Genomic DNA, 21,424 nt, shown 5'->3' with positions numbered 1-21,424 from the left:
GTTTTGGAGGTCATTGATTCATAAGGGTCACCATAAGTCAGAAGCAACTTGATGGCATTTAACACAGAGAGAAAACATGACCACAATTTTACTGTTGCTGATCAACCTCCATTATGTCCCAAACACACATTATTGACTTCAATGTAAGAAAACAAAACACACCAGACACAAACAAAAAAGATTCTTGGCAGGGTTTATTTTTTTAGTAATGTTTTCTTTAGTATATGGGGTTATATCCTACCATTCTGCTCAGCTAAAGATGGTGCATTCTGCCAGTGGAAGTGTTGCTTGCACAGGCAGAACATGTTGCTATTAGCTGAGCAGTAGGTTTATAACCCTTTGTCTAATGCAGAAGAAGGAAAGAACAATTACAAATAGATTGCTGCATTCTGCTAGGATTTCCACAGATGGTCCTGATAAGTATTACTGATAGAAACACAGAATGTCAAACAATTTGCACAGAAATGTAGTGTGGGCAATTGCCTCCATGTGCAAAGAGCACAGTGCTAAACTTCTGAAAGCATCTACTGTACAGCAGCAGGATGTTCTGAATGTTTTCAAAGTAAATGTAATGACAACATGCCCTTGGAAATCTCAACATACATAATCCCTCAGGAATACTTAAAGAGATCACTCCATCGCAAGATTTGCTTGTGTTAAAACTGTTCATAGTATAGTCAAGCTCTTCATAGCACATGCTTCCTTTTTTGTAAAGGACAACCTAAAACTTAAGCAAAAACATCAATAAGGTTAATCTCATAGTGATTTTTAGGTCATTTCAGTATTAATACCCACCTGGTAAAATTCAGTGAAAACAAAACACGTCACTAAAGCACACCATAACATATCTGAGGCTTTAGGACCACTGACAGGACTACTGGAGCAAATCCCCCCAAATGGATCACACACTTCAGTCCAGACAGGCAACAGCATACTTGCCACCTATAGCTTCTGCGCAGTCTTTCAGGGCAATTCCATTTAAAGTGTACTGCAGTAATCTAATCTGGTTGTTACCAGGGCACACAATACTGTGGCAAGACATTTCTTGTCTGGAAAGGCTGCAACTGTCTCACCAGTTGAAACTGCTGAAAACCATCCCTGGCCACCAATGCCACCTGTTTATCCATCAGGAGTCCTGGGTCCAAGAAACACGTCTAACCTATGGATCCAGAATTTCCACCCAGAACAGGGGAAACCTATTTCCCAGGTCAAACTTTCCCCCTACCAACAGCACCTCCATTTTTTGGTTTATGTTTCAGCTAATAAGCCCTCAGTTATTCCAGATCTGCCTCCTGGCACCTGTTTCTTGGGATCTGCTGGTAATGCAAGACAGAACTGAGTGTCATCTGCACATTGGTGACAGCTCAGCCCAAATCTCCAGATGACATGTCCTAGCAGCTTTCCAGAGATGCTGAAAAGCATGAGGGAGAAGACAGAACCTTGGGAAACCCCACAGGCCAAAGGCACCACACTGAAACCTATCCTCCAAATAGGACTGGAAACACCACAGAACAATGCCTCCCAGTCCAGAAAGGCAATCCAGAAGGATACCTTGACCAATGGTATCAAAGTTGAAGGAATGGGGAAATGTGGACCAATGACTCTGTAGATTAAAGCATTGCAAAGGCTGCATTCTGCTTTTAAGAATTACAGAGAAAAGAAATTTCGCACACTGATTCAAACTAACCAACCAGTAGTTTCAAAATAATATTTGACGAGTACTAAATTTGCCTCTTAGTGTTGACATTAAAAAAATCAGAACTGTATCTTCTGATGTAATGAAATTTTCTTGACAGTATATTTCTAGGCATTTTATAAATGTCAGAAGTGTAAAGCAGTCTGTAGTGGAGTTATAAAGATATGATTACATTTTAAACCTATACACTTGCCTTCATCTTTTTCTAGTTCATAATTCACTTCTTGAGTCTCTTTTATGGATTGCTTTTGGCTGTACAATTGCACCAGGACTTCTAGATTCTGTATGTCTGCTTCCAAGGTTCTTTGAAGATCATGGTTGTCTTTTAAGAAGTTCTTTAAAATCTGTATTTTATTTTCATCCTAAAACAGAAAATACCATGTTTACAATCTGAAATAAGCCCTCATTTGAACCCCACCCTTTCTCTAAGAAGTTTGTCTCAAAAGTTTACAGAAGATTAAACCAGAGACTCATTCAAGGCCACTGAGCACTTCACAATGGCACAGGGGTTTTCAACTTGCACTTCTTATTTGCAGTCCCCAACTCTATAGGCACTATACTTCATCAGTCTCTTTAATGCTTCTTGTAAGGTCCTGGGTTGCTGATTTCAAAAGATTTCCACAAACTAATGGGAAAGTGCTTGCATTTTCTGCCAAGAAAAAAAGTCCCTCCTGTTTTTGAACTGCTTTTGAGCCTTATGCACAGCTTCAGAAGTTGTCATTTGGACCGTGTATGCACTGGAGGTTTCATGCCAGGCTGCAGGCTGGAATTTTAGTCGTGGTAGGTTGCTCTACCTCTTCCTGCACCCACACGGGAGAGCATTTGGCCTGGTGCACCTCATCCAGCCCCGATTTGTGCTCCTGCATGGGAGCTGGGGCAGTAAAGTTCCCAGTGCATAATCGGTCTTGGTGTGGGCTAAAAAGTATACAGTGTGCACAACATGCCTTTCATTTGTACAGCTGAAACTAGGATGCTAATATAAGAAAAAGCCAAGACTATTTGACAGTAAATCAAAGGGTGAAATGAATAATGTCCAGTGTCTCCCAGAAGCACAGGAAAAATAAATCATGCCACAATTTCTGAAAGCACAACCATTTGCTGACTTTACTGTAAACTGTATGAGAGATGAAAGGCAGACCAAGGAGGCTCTAAAACTTTATTCCAAGGAAGCAGGCTAAGGTTTTTTTAAAGGAAGGGGTAGCTCAAGATATGAAGAAACATAGTACACAAGACTTTGCCAACGGGCAGCTAAGTAACATAAAATATTAAATTAGTTTTTGTTTTTCTAATTCTAACAGTGTAGGTTTTGTTTTTCTAATTCCAGACTGTTATGGTGACTTCCTGTGCAGCTGACATTCCATCCTCTGATGTCTCTACCTGTAGAAACTCAATTATAATGGGAGAAAAGTGACTTGGAAACACCTTTCTCTCTACATGCTGAAATTCAGTGGTTCAGATACTGGATGGTCTCCAATTCTTACCTTCTTTTGAAAACAATTTGAAGTAGAAACTAAAGAGTGACTAAACTCCCTTAATTCTAATAAATTTCTGCTCTGTATGTCTAGTTGTCTCATGTATCTTTGGGAAATGTCTAGGATCCAAAAATACACTTGTACAAGTAGACAGGACTTCTACTTACACAATGAGGGAATGAGTCAATTTTCACTGATTTCCCTTTTCTGCTACAGTCCCCTATGCATCATCCCACACTGTTTTAGAACAACCCTTGGGACTGGCTTTTCAGGGGCAGGCACAGAAACCTAGAATGGGAAGGAGATAAGGAAGCCCTATTCTGTCAGTAGAATTCTGTGTATGGTTTGTTGGAGCTCAGACTGTATCTATGTAGTCCTTTAAAAATAAGCTTCATTATGTTAACCAACATTCTAGTACATATGGATGTAAAATAAACTATTTATGATATAGGATTCAAATTAAAAATCTAGCATGAGTGCACGCTTGCCCTGATGTTTTACATTTTAGTTACCTCGTCCGACATCATTCCTTGTACTTCCAGTGAGAGGTTGATCTCATAAAGTCTCTCTTTTATCAACTCTGCTTCTATTTCACTGATCTGACTCTGACTCATTTCACCTTCCAGTCCATCAAACTGATCTTCTCCTGGTACGTGAACAGCCCAGTCAGATGACAGAAGCTATTTGATTGGTGAGAAAAATTGGTGAGAAGCTGTTTTGGTAAGAAGATTCCTTAAGGGATTTGATTTAAAGTTCCAGGGCCATAGGCTATATATGTTATTATTGCCTTAATATTCATAGTGCAATATTTGATACTCAAGCAAAATACAACTTCTTTGTATCGTAACTACTGTGTTGAACGTAGTTATGTGAATATTCTAAAGCAACTTATAAACAAGCAGGACCCAAATATGTTCAGGGACCTGGGTACATCCAATGGGATTTTTTATTCCCTCCCCCTGGCCATGAATAGTAGAACCTCCTCCCTCTGGCCACATCAAGTTACAATCAAAACCAATTTCAAAAATGGTTTGCCATCTGGCTGTGTTGCTGTTAAGCATAAAAACAGAACTGGTTACATAGCTCTCAGAAGAGACAATTCTACCATACATTCTGCCAAGTTGTTCATGGATCATAACAAGATGACTAGTAGCTCCACAGCAATGACCCTCCCATGTTCAGAATATTTTTTAAAGACCTACTTTTACTTTTCTTATTCTGCAACTTTTAGAATCCACTGCCATGGCTTTGGACACACCTGAAGTAGGGCTTTGGCTAGTGGATTTTGTATTCTCTCATAAACGTGCCACTCCAACCAGGGTTTTTTAAATGTGTCAAACAGCATTAACATATGCCACTCAACAGCAAGACTATCTTCCCTGCAGGAACTTTATCCTGCGATCGATTACATATAGATAGAATGTAAAATCGTTTACAATGAAAAGTAATTACTTTGGAAGTAAAACTGTAATAGTTAAGTTGTATCAGTCTATGCAAATCCCCTGGGGGAAAAATAACCTTCTGATATGCCTCAGGTACCTTGACCAAATAATTACACAGTTAAGACATCCAATTTCATATTCTGCCATTTTTAAAATTTTCTACCATGAAAAATAATAAATTAGCCATAAATAAAAACAGCCAAAGCTACAAGCAATGGTCTTAAAAATAATGATTCTTTCAAAATAAAACTTTTTATTTGGGAATCTCCTGGCTGAAATTTCTGAAAATATGTTAAAAGAGTGGCAGGTATTATTAAATATAGGCATTTAAGATTTTTAAAAAATCCTTGGTATATAATGCAGCAACATGTATGATAATGAAATGGTGGCTTTAAGATACGCAAACTTAAAATATATTACCATGCTGTCAGGGTAAGTATCAAATATTTCCATAAATAAACCAACCTTTATAGAACAATCCTTGAAATCCAGAAACCTCTGAAAAGGGAACAGAAGGGGAGAGGGCCCTGGGTGGGTCCCCATGCTTCCCAACTATATTCTGCAAGATTAAGTCACTTCTGTGGTTCTTGAAGCCTGGAGAATGTTTCGAGAGTTTCTCAACAGAAAAAAAGTTGAGAAAGGCTGCCATATAGTAATATTAAGGATTTCTTAAGCCTAGTATTTCAGAAGTTATTTATGTGAAGTAATTTAAAATATGCTATTTTCTCATGTTTACATGTCCATGCTTTATTTGAGATTTTGAATTCTTGTAACTACTTTTTGTAAATTTAATTTTTCATACATTAACTTTTTATCATCCTCTTTTAACTCTATGTTTGGTGTACTTGTACTGTATAATTCTTGATAGTACTCAGTGAAGACCTTAATAATACTTAATGCAATTGATCCATTCCTTATTTTTATTCCAACAATTTTTTCTTTAGCTTGTTTCTTGCTTAACTGAACCAGCTTTGTCACAGTTTTCACAGAATCTTTGTTTTGTACAGAGCAATTTTTTTTACAGAAGGAGAGCACATCAATTTGATCAAGTTAGTCCTTTTATAACTTAATCACTTTCAAGAGGTTTTCCTGTTGATATTCCTTATCTGACTTTCCAGAAAGGATATTTTTGGATATAATTATTCCTTTCTTTCTAATTTTATTGATGCAAAGCTTATGACAATCCCTCTAAAATATGCCTTAGCTACTTCCCAGATATAAATGAGGAGCTTCCAGGTTGTATATTTATTTTAAAGAAAAACTCTGAATCTTTACAAAGGCTCTCCCTAGTTTTGAGGGTTTTCATTAATTCTTTAATTAAATGCCATTATTTTACTATTATTTTACTAATAAACTAAATAAATTGGGGAATGGTGTGCATAAATAACATTTCCCACTGCAATTTTAAGACCTATAACAAAGTTTGAGGAACTGCTACTAGCAGATGGTAAAAGTTTTATTTCCATTATTATGTATTCTAGTATATTGAAAACAATGCTCAAATCTGATTAAAACTTCCACATCAGGTGACCAAAAAACTTAGATAACAACTTGGATTATTCAAAGTAGAAATTTATCTTCACTCATGGTCCTACCTTTACCATTTGCCTCTTCTTTAGAGAAAACCTACTGAAAATGAATTACAGGTGACATTCACTCCTTTAAGGCTGGTTGATGAAAATAAAGGAGATCTACTTGGGTGAAATTAACCATTTATCAGAAAAATAGAGATACATCTTCTATGAGTAGAGTAAACCTTCCATGGTCAAGAATGGAACAGACAACTATATAATTGGAAATAGTAGTAAAATTGACTACTGCTGCATGGAGGCAGGGCATGATGGCATTTAAATTGGCAATGTATCTTATGTAATTTCCTATTTATGTATATATCTTTGTTTTTAAATAACATTTTACAACCCCCCCCCAAGAAAACCCCACAAGCAAGGGAAAGTGGCAAGTGTTACCTTCTTTATCCTTGTACAAGCTCCCTCGGCCTCTGGAACATGCTGGAATTCTTTTAGCAAATTCTGAACATGATTTCCAAATATTTCCAGCCAGGAAGAAGAGACTTTCATATCTGAAGAATGCATTAGTTCATTCCGGCACTTAATCACCTAGAGATGTTAATATGAGCAAAACAGCTTAACCTATTAGAGGCAAATTGTGAACCATTTCTCAAATTACAGCTCTACCTTGGAGGCTAGCAACTGAGTTTTCATGGCAGAATCACACATAGTTGCTACTAGAATGAAAATACTTGATGGGATAAACGTCTTGTAAATATTATGGTTCCTGAGTATAGGTACTATTACCTGATAACATATTACAGACTATCATGATGTATTTTTGCATTTGTATGCATACACAATACTTAAATAAACAAAATAGTACTTTGAAAGGGATTCTGACTTTTCTGGAATTATGATCAATTCATTCATTTAGAAAGCTGTTCAATGCTACTGTTAAGTATGACAAAACTGGCCTAATAACTTCAGGTATGTCTTCTTCATTTGAAATTACACGATGAAGAAGGGAAAGAGCAATTTACAAATCACTTTTAGTATGTACTCAAAACATCAGAAGTCATATAAATGCAAAAGCATTTAGACTAAAGGTAAAGGTAAAGGTAAAGGTATCCCCTGTGCAAGCACCGAGTCATGTCTGACCCTTGGGGTGACGCCCTCCAGCGTTTTCATGGCAGACTCAATACGGGGTGGTTTGCCAGTGCCTTCCTCAGTCATTACCGTTTACCCCCCAGCAAGCTGGGTACTCATTTTACTCATTTTACTGACCTCGGAAGGATGGAAGGCTGAGTCAACCTTGAGCCGGCTGCTGGGATTGAACTCCCAGCCTCATGGGCAAAGCTTTCAGACGGCTCCCTTACCACTCTGCACCACAAGAGGCTCCATTTAGACTACATTTGCCAATATTACAAAGCAAACGATCACACAACTGATATTCACAGTACAAAAAACTAGACAAAAATACATGAAGTCAGAACCAGCAATCCCTTTGTTAAAGGGTCACAGATCTCCCTCTCTTTTTCCTCCCCCCAACAGCCCCTCCGATCCCAACAAAGTTGATTAGCAGGGTCACTGGATCTGTATGGACATGAGCAATGCCTAACCCCATTTCCACTGTAGTCCATAACCCTGTTACAGAGTTTTATCCCTGTATTAATATTAAAATTAATATTAAAAAAGGCATGGAGAAACTAAGATGCTCTTTGTCTATTCTAAAGCAATGCACTAACTTCTAAATCACAAGGCTGTATTAGATTACTATTCTCTCTAACAATCAACCCCTGATGGATAAGAAGTCTTCAGACTGAAAAGATGCCAGAAATTTTATTTATTCCTGTCTCAGGAGAAAGCCTTGTATCTCAGCCAAGAATCACACAAGATAGTCTTTTAACATTTTTATTTAAAATGAGCAAAAAAGCCCATTGTGGAAAAAATACAGGTGCTAGCCCCCTTCCCCGGGCAGGTGCTGCCAAGACCTGAGGAGGCTGCGGCAGGGCTGTCCCAAGCGGGAGGCATACATGGGGCCTTCTCTCACATTAGACTGTGGAAATATCATTCTAATAACTCTGGAAATCACAATGCTACAAGAAATACTAGCTTCAGCCAATTAGATTAGAAATAAAAGGCATACATATCAATCCTTATCCTATCTTAAATTTTTAAAATAAAATACTATTTATAAGATTCTTACGTTTTCACCTAAAAGTTAGTCTCACTGCAACCCAACTTTGAGAGATTCAGTAGTCTTGGCTATCTTCTATCTGCCCAATTATGTGCACCTCAATTCTCTTTATTAAACCATCTAATTTGTTCGCTCTGAAGTTATGATGTAAGACACCTTTGAGCATCTTACATAATAACTTCAGAGGGAATACGTGTCAAGGAATATTTGTTTCAAACTGTTCTGATTATTCTGTTCTTGGCCATCCTTACGATAAGTTCTTCTTAATTATTCTGAAAGAGCCAGCTGGACGTCCCTGTCCGGGTGGTGTCTGGACCCTGTCTGGGATCCCAGAACCGCCAGTCTGGCTAGCTCTTCTGTTCCAGTGGACCAAGTCAGAGACGTGTCCGGATTGGCCCAGCCCCTGGAGCGCCCGCCTCCATGAGCCAAGCGCGAGCCTCTCACCCAGCCTCGCAGACAGAAGGTTCCTGGCCGGCGAGGAGGGCACTTTGACGGCTCACACCCTTCCCAGAGGCTCAGCCCGGCCGCCAACCACCAGCTCCAGAGGCGCGCACCTGATGGGGGGAGCTTTCTGACGCTGCTTGTCCCGCTGACACTGCTTGGCCCGCTGCTTGGCCCACTGGCACTGCTTTTTGACGCTGCCTGGCTTGCTGCTTCATGCTCCAACCGGCACCTCCTGTGGAGCGCGGCAGGTGGAAGGGGGCTTTCCCTCCCCACCTGGCCTGTGAAGGGCTCTCGCCGCACCTGCCAGCTCTTGAGGAGCATGACCAATGGGAGGGGGCTTTCCCTTCCCCCTTGACCTGTGAAGGGCTCTCACCGGGTCTGTGACAGGGCGAGAGCCCTTCGCGGCCCAACTGGCACCTCTGGAGGTGGCCTGCTGGTCTTCCAAGGCCCATTTTTTAAAATGGGCTTTTCTCTTACTTTACTCATAAATCATCTTTCTCAAGTGAGAACAAAACTGAGACTGTAAGAAGCAATAAATGTTTACAGGTTTGAAAACCAAAAATCATATTCTTAGCCTTACTTTCTACACGGTTCTATACCATTTCTGTCAGAGTCCATGACAAACCCATATGTACGTAACCCAGGGGATCTATTTTCTGAGTCAGAAAGGGGAAACTGGAAGGGAAAAACTGGCAAGATCTGCAGCTGTTGGTGGCTTTCACCGATAGCTGGCTGGATACAAAATTCTTGTGACATCTTCAAGACTAACACATTTTTATTCCAGCATGAGCTTTTTGTGAAACTACACTAGTTCCTTCAGATGCAACCAGTGGATCCTCATTAATCCATCATGTTATGTAGATGTATACAAAATAAACAGCTGGGTCAAGAGACCAAGAAATGCAGGAGGTACATGGTGAAATACAATTATATGATATTCAAATCTAGGGAAGAAAAATATAGATGATATTTACTGATTATGCTAAGCTAGTTAACACCAGTAATGAGTGGGGGGTTCCAAGTTTGCGAAGATACTTAACAACAGTAATGAGCAAGAAATCCCAAGTCTTGTTCAAACCAGGGGTATGATTTTATCAAAAGACATGATCCCTCGGGGGAATTTAAGAAATTATCATCTAGACAAAAACAATTTACTATGCGTCAATTTCAAGGTGCTTAGTGGAAGTAATCCTGCATGATTCCACTGTAATGAACATCAAGCAGATCATTTCAATAACATCATCTGAAAGAGTGTAAAAAGATCTCATAGTTTTAAAATTAGGGTCCTTTCAATAATGTTTCATCCTACAAGTACTATGCAGTACTATGTAGGGGTGTTGGAATTAGGTTTTATTGGCTTTATTTTAATCTCTATTTTTGTATGGGTTTTATTGACTGATGTAAGCTGCCTTGAGATCATCTGGAGAGGGGCAACATATAAATCGAAATATAAATAAATGCACCCTGCCTCTCAAAGAATCATAATTACTTATGAAAAAAATGTTTTTATTTCCTGGCATTTTCTCTTGATGGGCAGAAACGTAACACTTTTGGTTTTCCAAGTAAAAATAGTGGGCACATGAGCCAGTAGAGAGTCCTGTTATCACTGATTTTTCTCATCTCATAGTTCTTCAACCTCAACCTGAATTACATTTTGTTAAGCCATACAGGATCATGAATTTCCCAGAAAGAAAAGCTAAGATGTTCATGTAAGTAATGCTAAGAGTCAGAAGCCCATAAGTTTGGGGTTGGTTTAATTGCCAGCCATTATTTGTGGTTATTCTTCAATGCCTCCTACTTTCTCCTCTAAAGCAAATTGAAGCCCCTTCTGAATTCTCCATGAATGACTTAAAACCTGGGGAAGAACAGTGTGTTTTCACATGGGACTTTGGCAGAAGTAGATGCAAGTTTTTTAGCAGAAGATCTGCTACAAATTAAAAGAAATGTCATTGTCCGTTGTTGGATTACCTCTCTTACTTTTGTCTGATCAATGCTGCTGAAATGATCACAGAAATTGAAAAGGTTTAACAGAGCTGATGCATCACACTTGTCTGGTCCAGAAATGTCTGTTTTCCCACGAGGCATATATGCCTGTACAATAAGGCAGAAAATAATAAGGCAGAAAATAAATAAGGCAGAAAACACGCAGTCAATGTCATCATTTATGTTTCAGAAACCAGCAACATGCTCTTTTAAAGTTAACTGATAGTTATGCCAGAACTCAAGTTCAGTGGAAAGAACAGAGGTCTTGCTATGATTTCTGCTTCTGATCCTAGCTTTATCATGGACTTAGAAAGCAGTTTTGAGCAGAGTTTAAAAGTAATTCGATTAGTTCTTTTCTACTTTATATTCTCATTTGATTGATATCCACTGTGTGCTTCTACTTGCATGCACAATAATATTTCATACTAAATACAAAGACACGTTCTGGACTTTTTTATCTTTTCTGTTACCAAATACTGTATAACTGGGAGTGGCGCACAAATAAATCACTTTTCATTTTCCAGAAACCAAGACTGCAAAATAAAGTTTTACACTAGATAGCATTCAACATACTTTTAAGCCATGGGTTTATTATAATGTACATATGCTAGGAGCCATGACTAAGCAGAGTTCTTAAGGCATAAACACTGGGGTAGATTCAGCCATGCTGATGAAAAGGGATGAAGTTTGCCCTCTGACCACCCGGAAAGGTGCATCATGCATGGACAAAAGCCTTTCCCAGAGCTGTTCTGGTCTTTGGGGAGGATTCATCAGGACCTGGCCCACTGTCAACCACTGGAAGACTTCCCACCACTCAACTTGCATGACTCAACCAGGCTTGGCTGCCACAACATGACAGTGAGTGTAATACAGTTGTCAGTTTCACTCTAGGATCTAAGGTAGCGGTCCCCAACCTTTTTCTGGTTGAGGACCGCCTCCGGGGTTGAGGGAAAGCTGCCGGCCCAGCCATGCGCATGCACGTTTTCGCCAGCAGGTGGCGCTAACACGCATGTGCATGTGCTAACAGGGGGCACTATTGCGCATGTGCAGCAGCTCCGCGCGCATGCGTTAGCGTCCGCTGGCATGCCAGAGGCCGCGCCTGCCTCTTCCCCCCACTCTCACAGCAAGAAGCTAGCCGGGCTGTGAGTGAAGCAGCCACTTTGGCGGCCGCTTCACTCGGGGCGAGCTTCTCACAGTGGGGGAGGAGAAGAGGCAGGTACGGTTGCTGGTGGCCCAGCACCGAGGCCTTCGCAGCCCGGTACCGGGCCGCAGACTGGAGGTTGGCGACCCCTGATCTAAGGGACCCAGGATGAAATCACCATTCTGCAGGATGAAATCACCATTCTGAAGCCCACTGGAGGACTTTGGATCAGTTACACATTCCTAGCCTAACATACTTCATGGTTGTTGTGAGAGTAAAATGGAAGGTAATGTTTTTGGTGCCCATTGTGGAGAAAACAGGGTGTAAATGAAACTAAAAAAATGTAGCTAAGGATGGGGGGGCAGATAAAATGTCAGTTGGTGGGTAGATGGGAAAGAGAAAAGGAAAATTGAGGATATGAAGGTTGCTAGGAGGAAAGGAAAATGAAGTGCTGCTTACAAACCCTTACAGGTTCTCCACTGCACAAGGGCATCATAGTTTTGTAGGTAAACCCTACCAAGGGGAGAGAAGGTTGTAAGATGAAAACGCAGGCTGGCTTGTGGATGGGGAAGAAAGAAAAAGGAGAGTATGGGAGCTTTTACTAATGGACAAGAGAAAATATTGAGAAGAAAATGAGATGCCTCTTCACAAGTCCTTGTGGATACCCTAAATTATGCTACCCTAATATACACTTTGTGTCAACAGATTACTGAAGAAGAGTTGGTTTTATACCCTGCATTTCACTACCCAAAAGAGTCTCAAAGTGGCTTGCAATCACCTTCCATTCTTTTCCCCACAACAGGCACTCTGTGAGGCAGGTGGGGCTGAGAGAGCTCTGGAAGAACTGCTCTGTGAGAACAGCTTTAAAAGAACTGCGACAAGCCCAAAGTCACCCAGATGGTTGTATGTGGAACAGCAAGAAATCAAACCTGGCTCTCCAGATTAGAAGCTGCTGCTCTTAACCATTACATCTGTGAAAACTGTAGTAGAATCTGTCTAATAAAGACCATCTGGTATTACCTTTGCAAACTCCCATGAGTTAGAAGGCCAAAGCCATGGTCTGCAGTTTCCCCAGTTAACTTCCCCATTCCTATGTGTGTGATGATTCAGAATCTCCTTCTTCCATTCTTTACATAAGGTACAGGCAGGTTGAAACTACAAAAGAAAAAGAAATGCCAGTATTGCAAATGACCTTATGATATGTAAGCTGAAATTTAAGGCAGTGATTTAAGCTTTTCACAAGAGGGAGATGTTTTATTTGTAGTTCTCTACATCCCAGTCTAACTGATGGGCCAGGTTGGGACTCTTCTCTGCTGACAAAATTTCTCTGTGTATTTTTATTTATTTATTTTTATACCCCACCTCTCATGGTGTGTGTGGGTTTTTGTGGGGGGGGGGGATAGACATATGGATGCTGAGATCTACAACTTTACTGATTCTCTACTGTGGCTCTTGGTCCCTGACTGCAGTTGATAAAATACCCCAGTGTATGACAGGAGTAACACAATAAACAAAAGTAAATATAAAATCTCAAATAAATCAGGAAGTGTTTTGAAATAAAGCTGCCTCTGATCATCCCAAAATTCTAGAGAAGGTGCAAGATATTTTTTTCCTTCTAGGAAGGATGCATACTTTTCTTTTCTGGCAGGGGTCTTGCACTGCACTTGTATCTAGCTGTTGTACTACAGACCAACACAGCAACCTTCTGAAGCAGTGAGGAAGGTCACACATGTTATAGTGTCTGCTTATAACACAAGAACATATGATATTTGATATATGTATGATATTTTTCACAACCTTCACAATAGGTAATCTTTTTAACCTGATATAAGATTGATGTATTATACATAGAATACAGTTCTTAAAATTTAAAAAGTTTTAGAAGCCCTGATCTGAAGTAAATTGGTAATTTTTGTATGTATTCTATAAAGAATAGACTTCCTTCATTGATGACAACTGGTTATCATCTACTGATGTGAACTTCAGGGCATTGTCAACTTCCTGATCTGCATCTCGCTGCAGCACTGTTTTTCCTGCCCTGAGGGCTGGGCCAGCATATTAAGTAACCAGATTACAACGAAAAGATCGTGTGACGACCGCAGAGATAATCTAAGGTCCTTAAAAGGACTACATAAAGATGTTACTCCTCCCAAAATAAATGTTGAGCCCAGTAGCATGTTTAAGAACATCAAAGTTTCATTCAAATTATGAGTTTCCGTGTGTACGCACTTCTTCAGATACAATGCTCCTCAGATGTGTGTACGAAAGCTCAATAAAACTTTGTTGGTCTTAAAGATGCTAAAGGTAAAGGTAAAGGTATCCCCTGTGCAAGCACCGGGTCATGTCTGACCCTTGGGGTGACGCCCTCTAGCGTTTTCATGGCAGACTCAATATGGAGTGGTTTGCCAGTGCCTTCCCCAGTCATTACCGTTTACCCCCCAGCAAGCTGGGTACTCATTTTACCGACCTCGGAAGGATGGAAGGCTGAGTCAACCTTGAGCCGGCTGCTGGGATTGAACTCACAGCCTCATGTGCAAAGCTTTCAGACGGCTGCCTTACCACTCTGCGCCACAAGAGGCTCTAAAAGATGCTACTGGACTCAAAATTTATTCTGCGGCTTCAGGCCGCTTGAATCACTCCTCCCAAAAATAAAGCCACGCGATAACTACACATCGCTGAGCTGTGCTGCCGCTGAGAGAGCTTTCCGACTGAACAGAACCAACACCGCTGAAATTAAACCGCTAGGAAAACACTCTCACACGCACTGTGCGCACATCCAGAGTGACCCCGCTCTCCCAAAATGGGGGGGGGGGGGGAGGAACGACGAAAAACAGTCGCAAAACTCTGGCTGAGCTCCTTCGAGCGCCTTAATCCTAAACGAAGCGCGACAGTCAGGCGCGGGTTCCTCTCCGCGGAAAGGATATTCTCCCCCCCTTTATTGGAGACGGTGAGTTTAAAGGGCGGGGAGAAAGCGGAGAAACGCCTGTCTCGTCTCCCCGCCTCTCCAATTGTTTCGTCGCCCCGGGAGTAAATATTCTCTCCACGCACACACACCACCCCGCCCCGGTTGTTTTTGAAAGGACATCGCGGAAAAGAGACGCAAAACGGTGTTTGTGTCAATTTATTGCCTCGCGCTTTTCACACAGGCGAAATAATGCAGTTTCGATACACCTCAGCGACCGGATTTGGCCATTTCCCAGCGGCCCGGAGCATTGAGGGCGGCCTGGCAGCGGCTCCTTCAGCATGTGTGAAAGGGGACCGGCAGAAGGCAGGCGGGGCGGCGGCCGCTGCGAGTGCGCGCTGGGTGCGGGAGGGCAGCGAAGACGCAGGGCTGCAGGAAGAGAAAGGCGGCGACGTGCCTCACCTGCCTGCCTCGAGGGGTGCAGCTCCCTCGGCAGCCGCGGCCTGGCGGGGCAAGGCGAGCTGCGCCGCGGGCGACGAGCTGGCGGTGGAAAGCGTGGACTTGCTCCCCGGCATAACGCTGCAGGGCGGATCGCAGCAGCAGCAGGCTATGGCCGGCCTTCACCCAGTTCTTGTACTCGGTGCAGTTAAGGCGAGCAGCCAATTCCGCCAGCGCCATGGCAAGGCAAGCTCCGCCTTGCGCGTCAGCCTGGCCTGGCCTAGACGCCGAAGCCCTCCTCCTCCTCCTGCCAGCGCGGGCGGCAAAAGCCGGAGCAGTGAGCGTCGCTAAGGCGCCCGGCCATAAAGCTCTTGTTGGCGTCCATCCAGCTGAACTACTATCCTTCCAGGCATGGCCCTTTTGCCCACTGATAGAACGTGGCTTACTTTAATTTGCTGCAAAGTTTCGTTTGCGTCAAAACCTGAAATTTGACGAAGTTATCTGCAACAGGAGAGGAAAAATGGAAAAGTGTGAGGAGCCACTGGATATAACTTCTTCTTTTTCTTGGTTGTATTTTGATACGCTGGTTGCTTGATAGCAGCGCTGACGTGGAGACGTGCGTCAAGTTTTCGTTTCTGAAGGGTAGCTCTACTGGTGTGTGTGTTGCAGTCCTTAAGGAGACACAGGACTCCTGTTTAAAGCAAGAAGCCAAAAAGATAAGCGTATAATCGATCAGATATTAATAAGCCCAGAATACTCCTTTTGGAGTACCTGACAGTAATAGGCATTCCCACTTAGGTAAAATTTCCTGTTCACAAAGAAAATTCAAACTGCTTGACTTGAAACATTCTTTAAAACACCAGTTTGGTAAAATATAGATGCCCTTGTCACCACATTTTAAAGAGGCATGGCCAATCTGACTTATCACACTGAACTGCTGCATCCTCTATTTGTTATTTATCTAAAAAGTGAGCATTATTAATTGGAATTCTTTACCAAGACAAAAATCTGCATTAGTATTTCTTCTCCAAAAAATGCTGCTTTCACTGGTCTTTTATAAATTATAGACTGATTACTGGTTGAAGAATGGCAAATAGAGGCTAAGAGTAAACAAGGAGGCAAGGAAGCAGAGACTACTGACATTAGCACTCCACAGTTATGAAGGGTCAGATAAGAGCAGTGAGATGTTTGCAAATGGCACCAAATTATTCAAGATGGTGAATACCACATAAACTCCAAACAGCTCCAATAGGATCTCTGCAATGAGTAAACTTTCAGAGAAATTGAACCTAATGTGAGGCTCAGGTCATGAGAGTAGTGCAGCTGGCATTCTGCCATCTTCACCAAGCCAAACTACTAGCTCCCTGCTTGGCTCCGGAACACCTAGCTAGAGTGATTCACACCACTGCCACCTCTAGATTGGACTTCTGCATCTCACTGTATGCAGGCCTGCCCTTAACCTTTATCTGGAAACTACAGAATGCTGCAGCCATTATCCTCACAGCAACACCTTGGCGGTCCCACATTCGGCCCATCCTTCAACAACTGTGCTGGCTTCCAGTCAAATTCTGGATCAGACTGAAGGTTCTGGTAATCACCTTTAAGGCGATATGAGGTCTGGGCCCAGTGTACCTGAAGGACTGCCTTTCTGCCTATACCCCTCAGAGCTCTTCTATTAGCCATTTGGTTGAGGTTGACCAGAACCATTACCTCCCTCCCTCCCATGTAAATTATCACATGATCCATCCAATCACAGGGCCATCAGTATACTGCCATTGAATTACTGTTCACTACTGTTCCATTATTCTACCATATTACTGTTTTATTGCTAAAGCAGCAGTAATTGAATTGCTCTCTCAATTAAAAACATTCCTATTATTACTAGGAAGTGGACTGGAAAAAAAAACTGCCAGCATCATCATGGCATAATCCATGGCAACACTGGGACTCTCCCAATTTGTGTTGAGTCCCATGCATCAGGCAGGCCACACACTGGACTTGATATTGTGCACAGGTTTGAATGTGGGTCCAATTCTGATAAAGGCTGAAGGCTGTTTGGGGTTCCCAACCTCCCACTGTCTGGGCAGAGAGCTAATTTATGCCCGCCCGGAGACTTATGAATCCAGAGGGTTTCCAGAATGCTCTGTGAGACATGAAACCCCCAGACACCTTCTTAGATGAGCAAATAGAGGACTGCAGTGTCTGTGTTGCCAGTGCCATCAACAAGGTTGCTCCCCAATATCATCTCCAGTTCCACATTAAACGAATCCCTTGGTATAACAAGGAGCTAAGGCATTGGAAGCGGGACCTGAGATCATATGAGGTGGCAATGAAAGCCACAAAGAAAGAGTACCTCTCTGCTTCCATTGTGAGTTCATATCTGATGCAATTATTATTTTGTATAATTTGGACACTAACATCCCTCCTGGAGAGAATGGTAAACAATTCTAATCAGGCCTTAAACTGTGAGACACTTGTATGTTATTATGGATAAATCATGTCACTATGCTATGACCTCCCCACTAATTTGGAAACAGTACAAAAACTGGAGGCCCCTTGGCCATCTTTAGATACAACTCTGGTAGAATTCAGTCAACTCTTGGAGGCCAATATTGATTGGTTGACGAGATCTGTGAGGCCTACCACTGTCTTTTCAATCCCTGAGCAAGCTTGTAAAGTCCAGCAAGGAGGAAATTGTGAACTCCCTGAGAGATATTGTGAATTAATTCTTGAGTACAGGGACATTTCTGAAGGGGCTGAAGGAGATGGTGATCTGTCCTCTTTTAAAACCACCATCTCTGGAGCCATTTGAAATAACTAATTACCAACCAGTATCCCAATTGCCATATTTGGGTAAGATAGTTGAGCAGGTGGTAGCAGCACAGCTGCATCAATTTCTGAAGGACATTTCAATCTTGTATTAATTCCGGTCTGGCTTCTGACTGGACCATGAGATGGAGATGATTTTGGTTGCCTTGGTAGATGATCTTCAGAGACAGCTGGATTGAAGTGGTTGTTTTAGATCTCAGCAACATTTGACATGGTCAATCACAGCCTGTTAGTCTACCCCATTTGCTGTGGTGGATATGGGAAACTGCCTTGTCATGGCTGACCTCATTTTCTGCAATCGGGAACAGAAAGTGGCACTGGGGGAGGCAACAATGTCTTACCATACATTGGTGTGTGGTGTCCCACAGGGGTCCAGACTCTCACCCATGTTGTTTAAAATCTTTATGCACCCTCTCGCATAGCTGATTCAGAGTTTTGGGCTCCAGGATGCTGATGATACTCAGCTCTGTCTCCTCATGAATGGCTGACCAGAATCTGTCCAGGGTAAATTGGCCCAATATCTAGAAGCTGTGGCTGGAAGGCTCCGACAGAGTCGATTGGAACTGAATCCAACAAAGATAGTCCTTTGGCTGAGTCATGAGGCTGGCCATCTCCCAATACTGGATGGAGTACAATTGACTTTGGCCCTGTCCATTAAGAGTTTGAGAGCGCTCCTGGATACTTCATTATTTATAGAAGTCCAGGTACTCCATTTGCACAAAATTAAACACTTGAAGCCATACCTGTTCCCTTCAGACCTGGCCACAGTGATCCATGCAAGGGTCACTTCCAGATTGGATTACTGTAATGCACTCAATGCAGGCTTGCCGTTGAATCTACTCTGGAAATATCCAGCTGATCCAGAATGCAGCAGTATGGGTTCTGACTGGGACCCTTTGCTTTGGTGCTTGCATTGGCTACCAGTGGAATACCAGAGTGCATTCAAGATTTTTTGACCTTTAAAGCCTTACATGGTTTGCAGCCATCATACTTGTTAGACCACATCCAGCTGGCTGCATGTGGGGGAGTGGGGAATCAAATCTGGCTCTCCAGATTAGAAGTCGCTGCTCCTAACCACTACAACCAAGCTGGCTCTTGCAGATGGCCATTAGCCCATGTGTTGGCCAGGACAGCTGAAGAAAGGTAAGGTAATGGGAAGTCTGTAGACATCTATAATACCCTGAGCCAGCCTTTTTCAACTTTTTGACCATGGAGGAAAGCCTGAAATAATTTTTCAGACTTTGAGGAGCCCCAGAAGTGATGTCAGCCAGCCACACACCCCACATCCCAGAAGTGACATCACTACCTACACCCATAATCTTCCTTTTGATTCCCCCCCTTTACTACTTACTACTATGGCAGCTCTGCCTCATGTAGGCTGAAAAAAATAGGAGCTGCGAAGACAGCCTAGACCCCCACCTGCTATATCATGCCACTTTAGAGCTCCTGCAGACCCCTTGTTGGGAATCCCTGCCCTGTGCTAAAAAGCTTGTCTTATAACATCTGATAAGACATGTAGAGAGAGGGGGGGGGAAACAGGAATTACATTTTATCAGTTTCTTTCGAATCCCTTTGCTCAGGCTGGGGCTGTGCTAAAAGTATGCTTGTGAACAAGACCTCATATCTGAGAAAGGAATCAGGAAGTCCTGACCCTCCCAGCAGGCAGTTCCTACAAATGATGGTGGCAGGTTATCTGAGAAATAAAGACAAGCTTTTTCAGGTATTAAGAAAATTGAAAGGCTGGGGTGAAACAGGCCCATTCTACCACAGGATATGGCTTTAAATAGGTAATAATTGATTGCTTGGTACATGGGACCAGTTTTATAGCTCTGCAACCTACTACATTATAACAACTATGGGCAAAGCATGCCATGTTACCAGGACTGGCAAAACATACATATATCTTCTCCCTTGTCTTTCATAAGGAACCCCACTCTTTAATATGGTGTCCTGAAAGTATCTTTAAGCAGTGATAAACCACCCACAAAAGGCTTGGCATAGCTCCATAATTAGCTATGTTAAGTCTCTTTCCGTTATGTAGTTAAGTATACAACAGAAAACTCACAATTTTTTAAATCTAGTTTATTAAATATTGCTTTTGTGGGGACATGTTTGCAACAAGCCCACTTTTTAAATGTAAGGATTCAAAGCAGTCATATTAAAATACAGATTCAATAGAAAGTTTGTCACAGTCATACAGTATTCAAAAAAGACAGACCTGCTTTTTAAAAAAAGACTATTACACCAAGACATAAGAAAAACATTTAAATAAACAAGTTTGGCATTTTCATAATCTTTGTAGTATAAAACAGAATATTAACTCTATTTACTGGCAAGCGGATACATAAATCTATTACTAGTTTGAAATGTTTTCTTAAAACATTATATAGAGCACTGTACAAAAAAAATCTGATGAAAGTGCATCCCTGAAAGTAGACCAATCCACTGTATTAGCGCTTTTAAAAATGTGACACGCAAAAATGTCTCTTCCACTTTATGTAATTGAAGGCTTTATTTCAGAGAAATTATTTTGTCGCTTCATCTCATTTTTACCCTTTGTTTAAAAATAGCCTATGGACGCCCACCAGGGGGCAGTGTAAGGTTAGCCATTAAATCACGAACAGCTGCAAAGATTGTACATTCACCTAGAACAAGGGAAAGAAACACAAGTTAGCTGCTGAGGTTTGGCAGTGATAAATTTAATCATAGATGCTTCAAACTGAAACTAGCGTACTACAAGGGCAATTTTTCCAAAGATGTAATTATACTCGGGTGCACCTCTAAATAGGTAACTTAAGTGCAGCTGCTAACAGAAACTGTTCAGCCAGTCAGTGTGAAAACAAAAAACTACATGTGAACAAAGCACGGGTTTCCTCACATTACAATAACTGGCCTGGTTTCTGTGCCCCAAATCCAGCAAAGAGCATTCTCTGGCCCATTCCCCCAGTGACCTCTGCACAGTGGACTTTTACCCATATGGCTCTTGGGCACCTGCCTGTTTCTTGACCTATAGATAAGCTTGCATTGTTTTCTGAGGATATCACACCACCTCAGTTTGTGTTGTGTGAAAGTATTTGGAGGAAGGGATACAAATGTAAGCAACCCCATAACAGATTTATAAAGTATATGTCGATACTTGCCTATTCCTGAGCATCTTAGTACCCAAGGTGGGTACAATAGAAAAGCAAATACATAATTATATATGTACTAGGTACTGCTGGAGAAGAACACTCATCATTAAAAAAGAACCATACAATGGGTCACAATTAATAATGGCCCTCTGCTTTAAGTACAATTCTCAGACAATATATATAAAAGAAAGTTATTTGCAGCTGCTGTTAGATGTTATATTGTTATATTTTTAAGGGT

General features: G+C 41.7%; 2 protein-coding genes across 5 annotated transcripts in view; both read right to left on the bottom strand.

Moving 5' to 3' along the window:
- Window positions 1-176: 176 nt before the first annotated feature.
- On the bottom strand, window positions 177-15,798 carry C6HXorf38 (chromosome 6 CXorf38 homolog). Of its 3 annotated transcripts, none has more exons than XM_077342909.1 (7): window positions 15,251-15,798; window positions 12,907-13,041; window positions 10,740-10,853; window positions 6,578-6,727; window positions 3,681-3,848; window positions 1,890-2,058; window positions 177-727 (listed from the first exon to the last, which is right to left on the bottom strand). In XM_077342909.1, the coding sequence occupies exons 1-7, from the start codon at window positions 15,464-15,466 to the stop codon at window positions 687-689; spliced, it is 993 nt and encodes a 330-aa protein (XP_077199024.1). In that variant the 5' UTR covers window positions 15,467-15,798; the 3' UTR covers window positions 177-686. The 3 variants fall into 3 exon arrangements, with proteins under 3 accessions (XP_077199024.1, XP_077199023.1, XP_077199022.1); XM_077342908.1 differs by having other exon boundaries at window positions 177-721; window positions 10,731-10,853; window positions 15,251-15,795; XM_077342907.1 differs by having other exon boundaries at window positions 10,731-10,853; window positions 15,251-15,794.
- A 4,323-nt stretch (window positions 15,799-20,121) lies between these two features.
- MED14 (mediator complex subunit 14) overlaps window positions 20,122-21,424 on the bottom strand; it is a 53,287-nt gene continuing 51,984 nt past the window's right edge. For both annotated transcript variants that reach the window (XM_077342904.1, XM_077342905.1), the window contains exon 31: window positions 20,122-20,700. In XM_077342904.1, coding sequence (XP_077199019.1) covers window positions 20,627-20,700 — 74 coding nt within the window. In that variant the 3' untranslated portion in view covers window positions 20,122-20,626. The remainder of the gene's footprint in view (window positions 20,701-21,424) is intronic.

The sequence above is a fragment of the Paroedura picta genome, chromosome 6 (assembly GCF_049243985.1).
Source record: "Paroedura picta isolate Pp20150507F chromosome 6, Ppicta_v3.0, whole genome shotgun sequence".
In the NCBI taxonomy this organism is placed as follows: Eukaryota; Metazoa; Chordata; class Lepidosauria; order Squamata; family Gekkonidae; genus Paroedura; species Paroedura picta.
Note: the sequence above shows the minus strand (reverse complement) of the source record. Positions and strands in the feature narration are given on the sequence as shown.

What these genes read in the sequence shown, in the direction of transcription:
- C6HXorf38 (XM_077342907.1), bottom strand. Translation starts at nt 15,466, where the DNA reads ATGGCGCTGGCGGAATTGGCTGCTCGCCTTAACTGCACCGAGTACAAG. An exon ending in ATCAGACAAAAGTAAGAGAG is followed by an intron (nt 6,728 to 10,730) that starts GTAATCCAACAA and finishes TAACATCTCTAG; the next exon opens with GTGATTAAGTGCCGGAATGA. An exon ending in TGAACTAGAAAAAGATGAAG is followed by an intron (nt 728 to 1,889) that starts GCAAGTGTATAG and finishes TTTTTGCTTAAG; the next exon opens with TTTTAGGTTGTCCTTTACAA.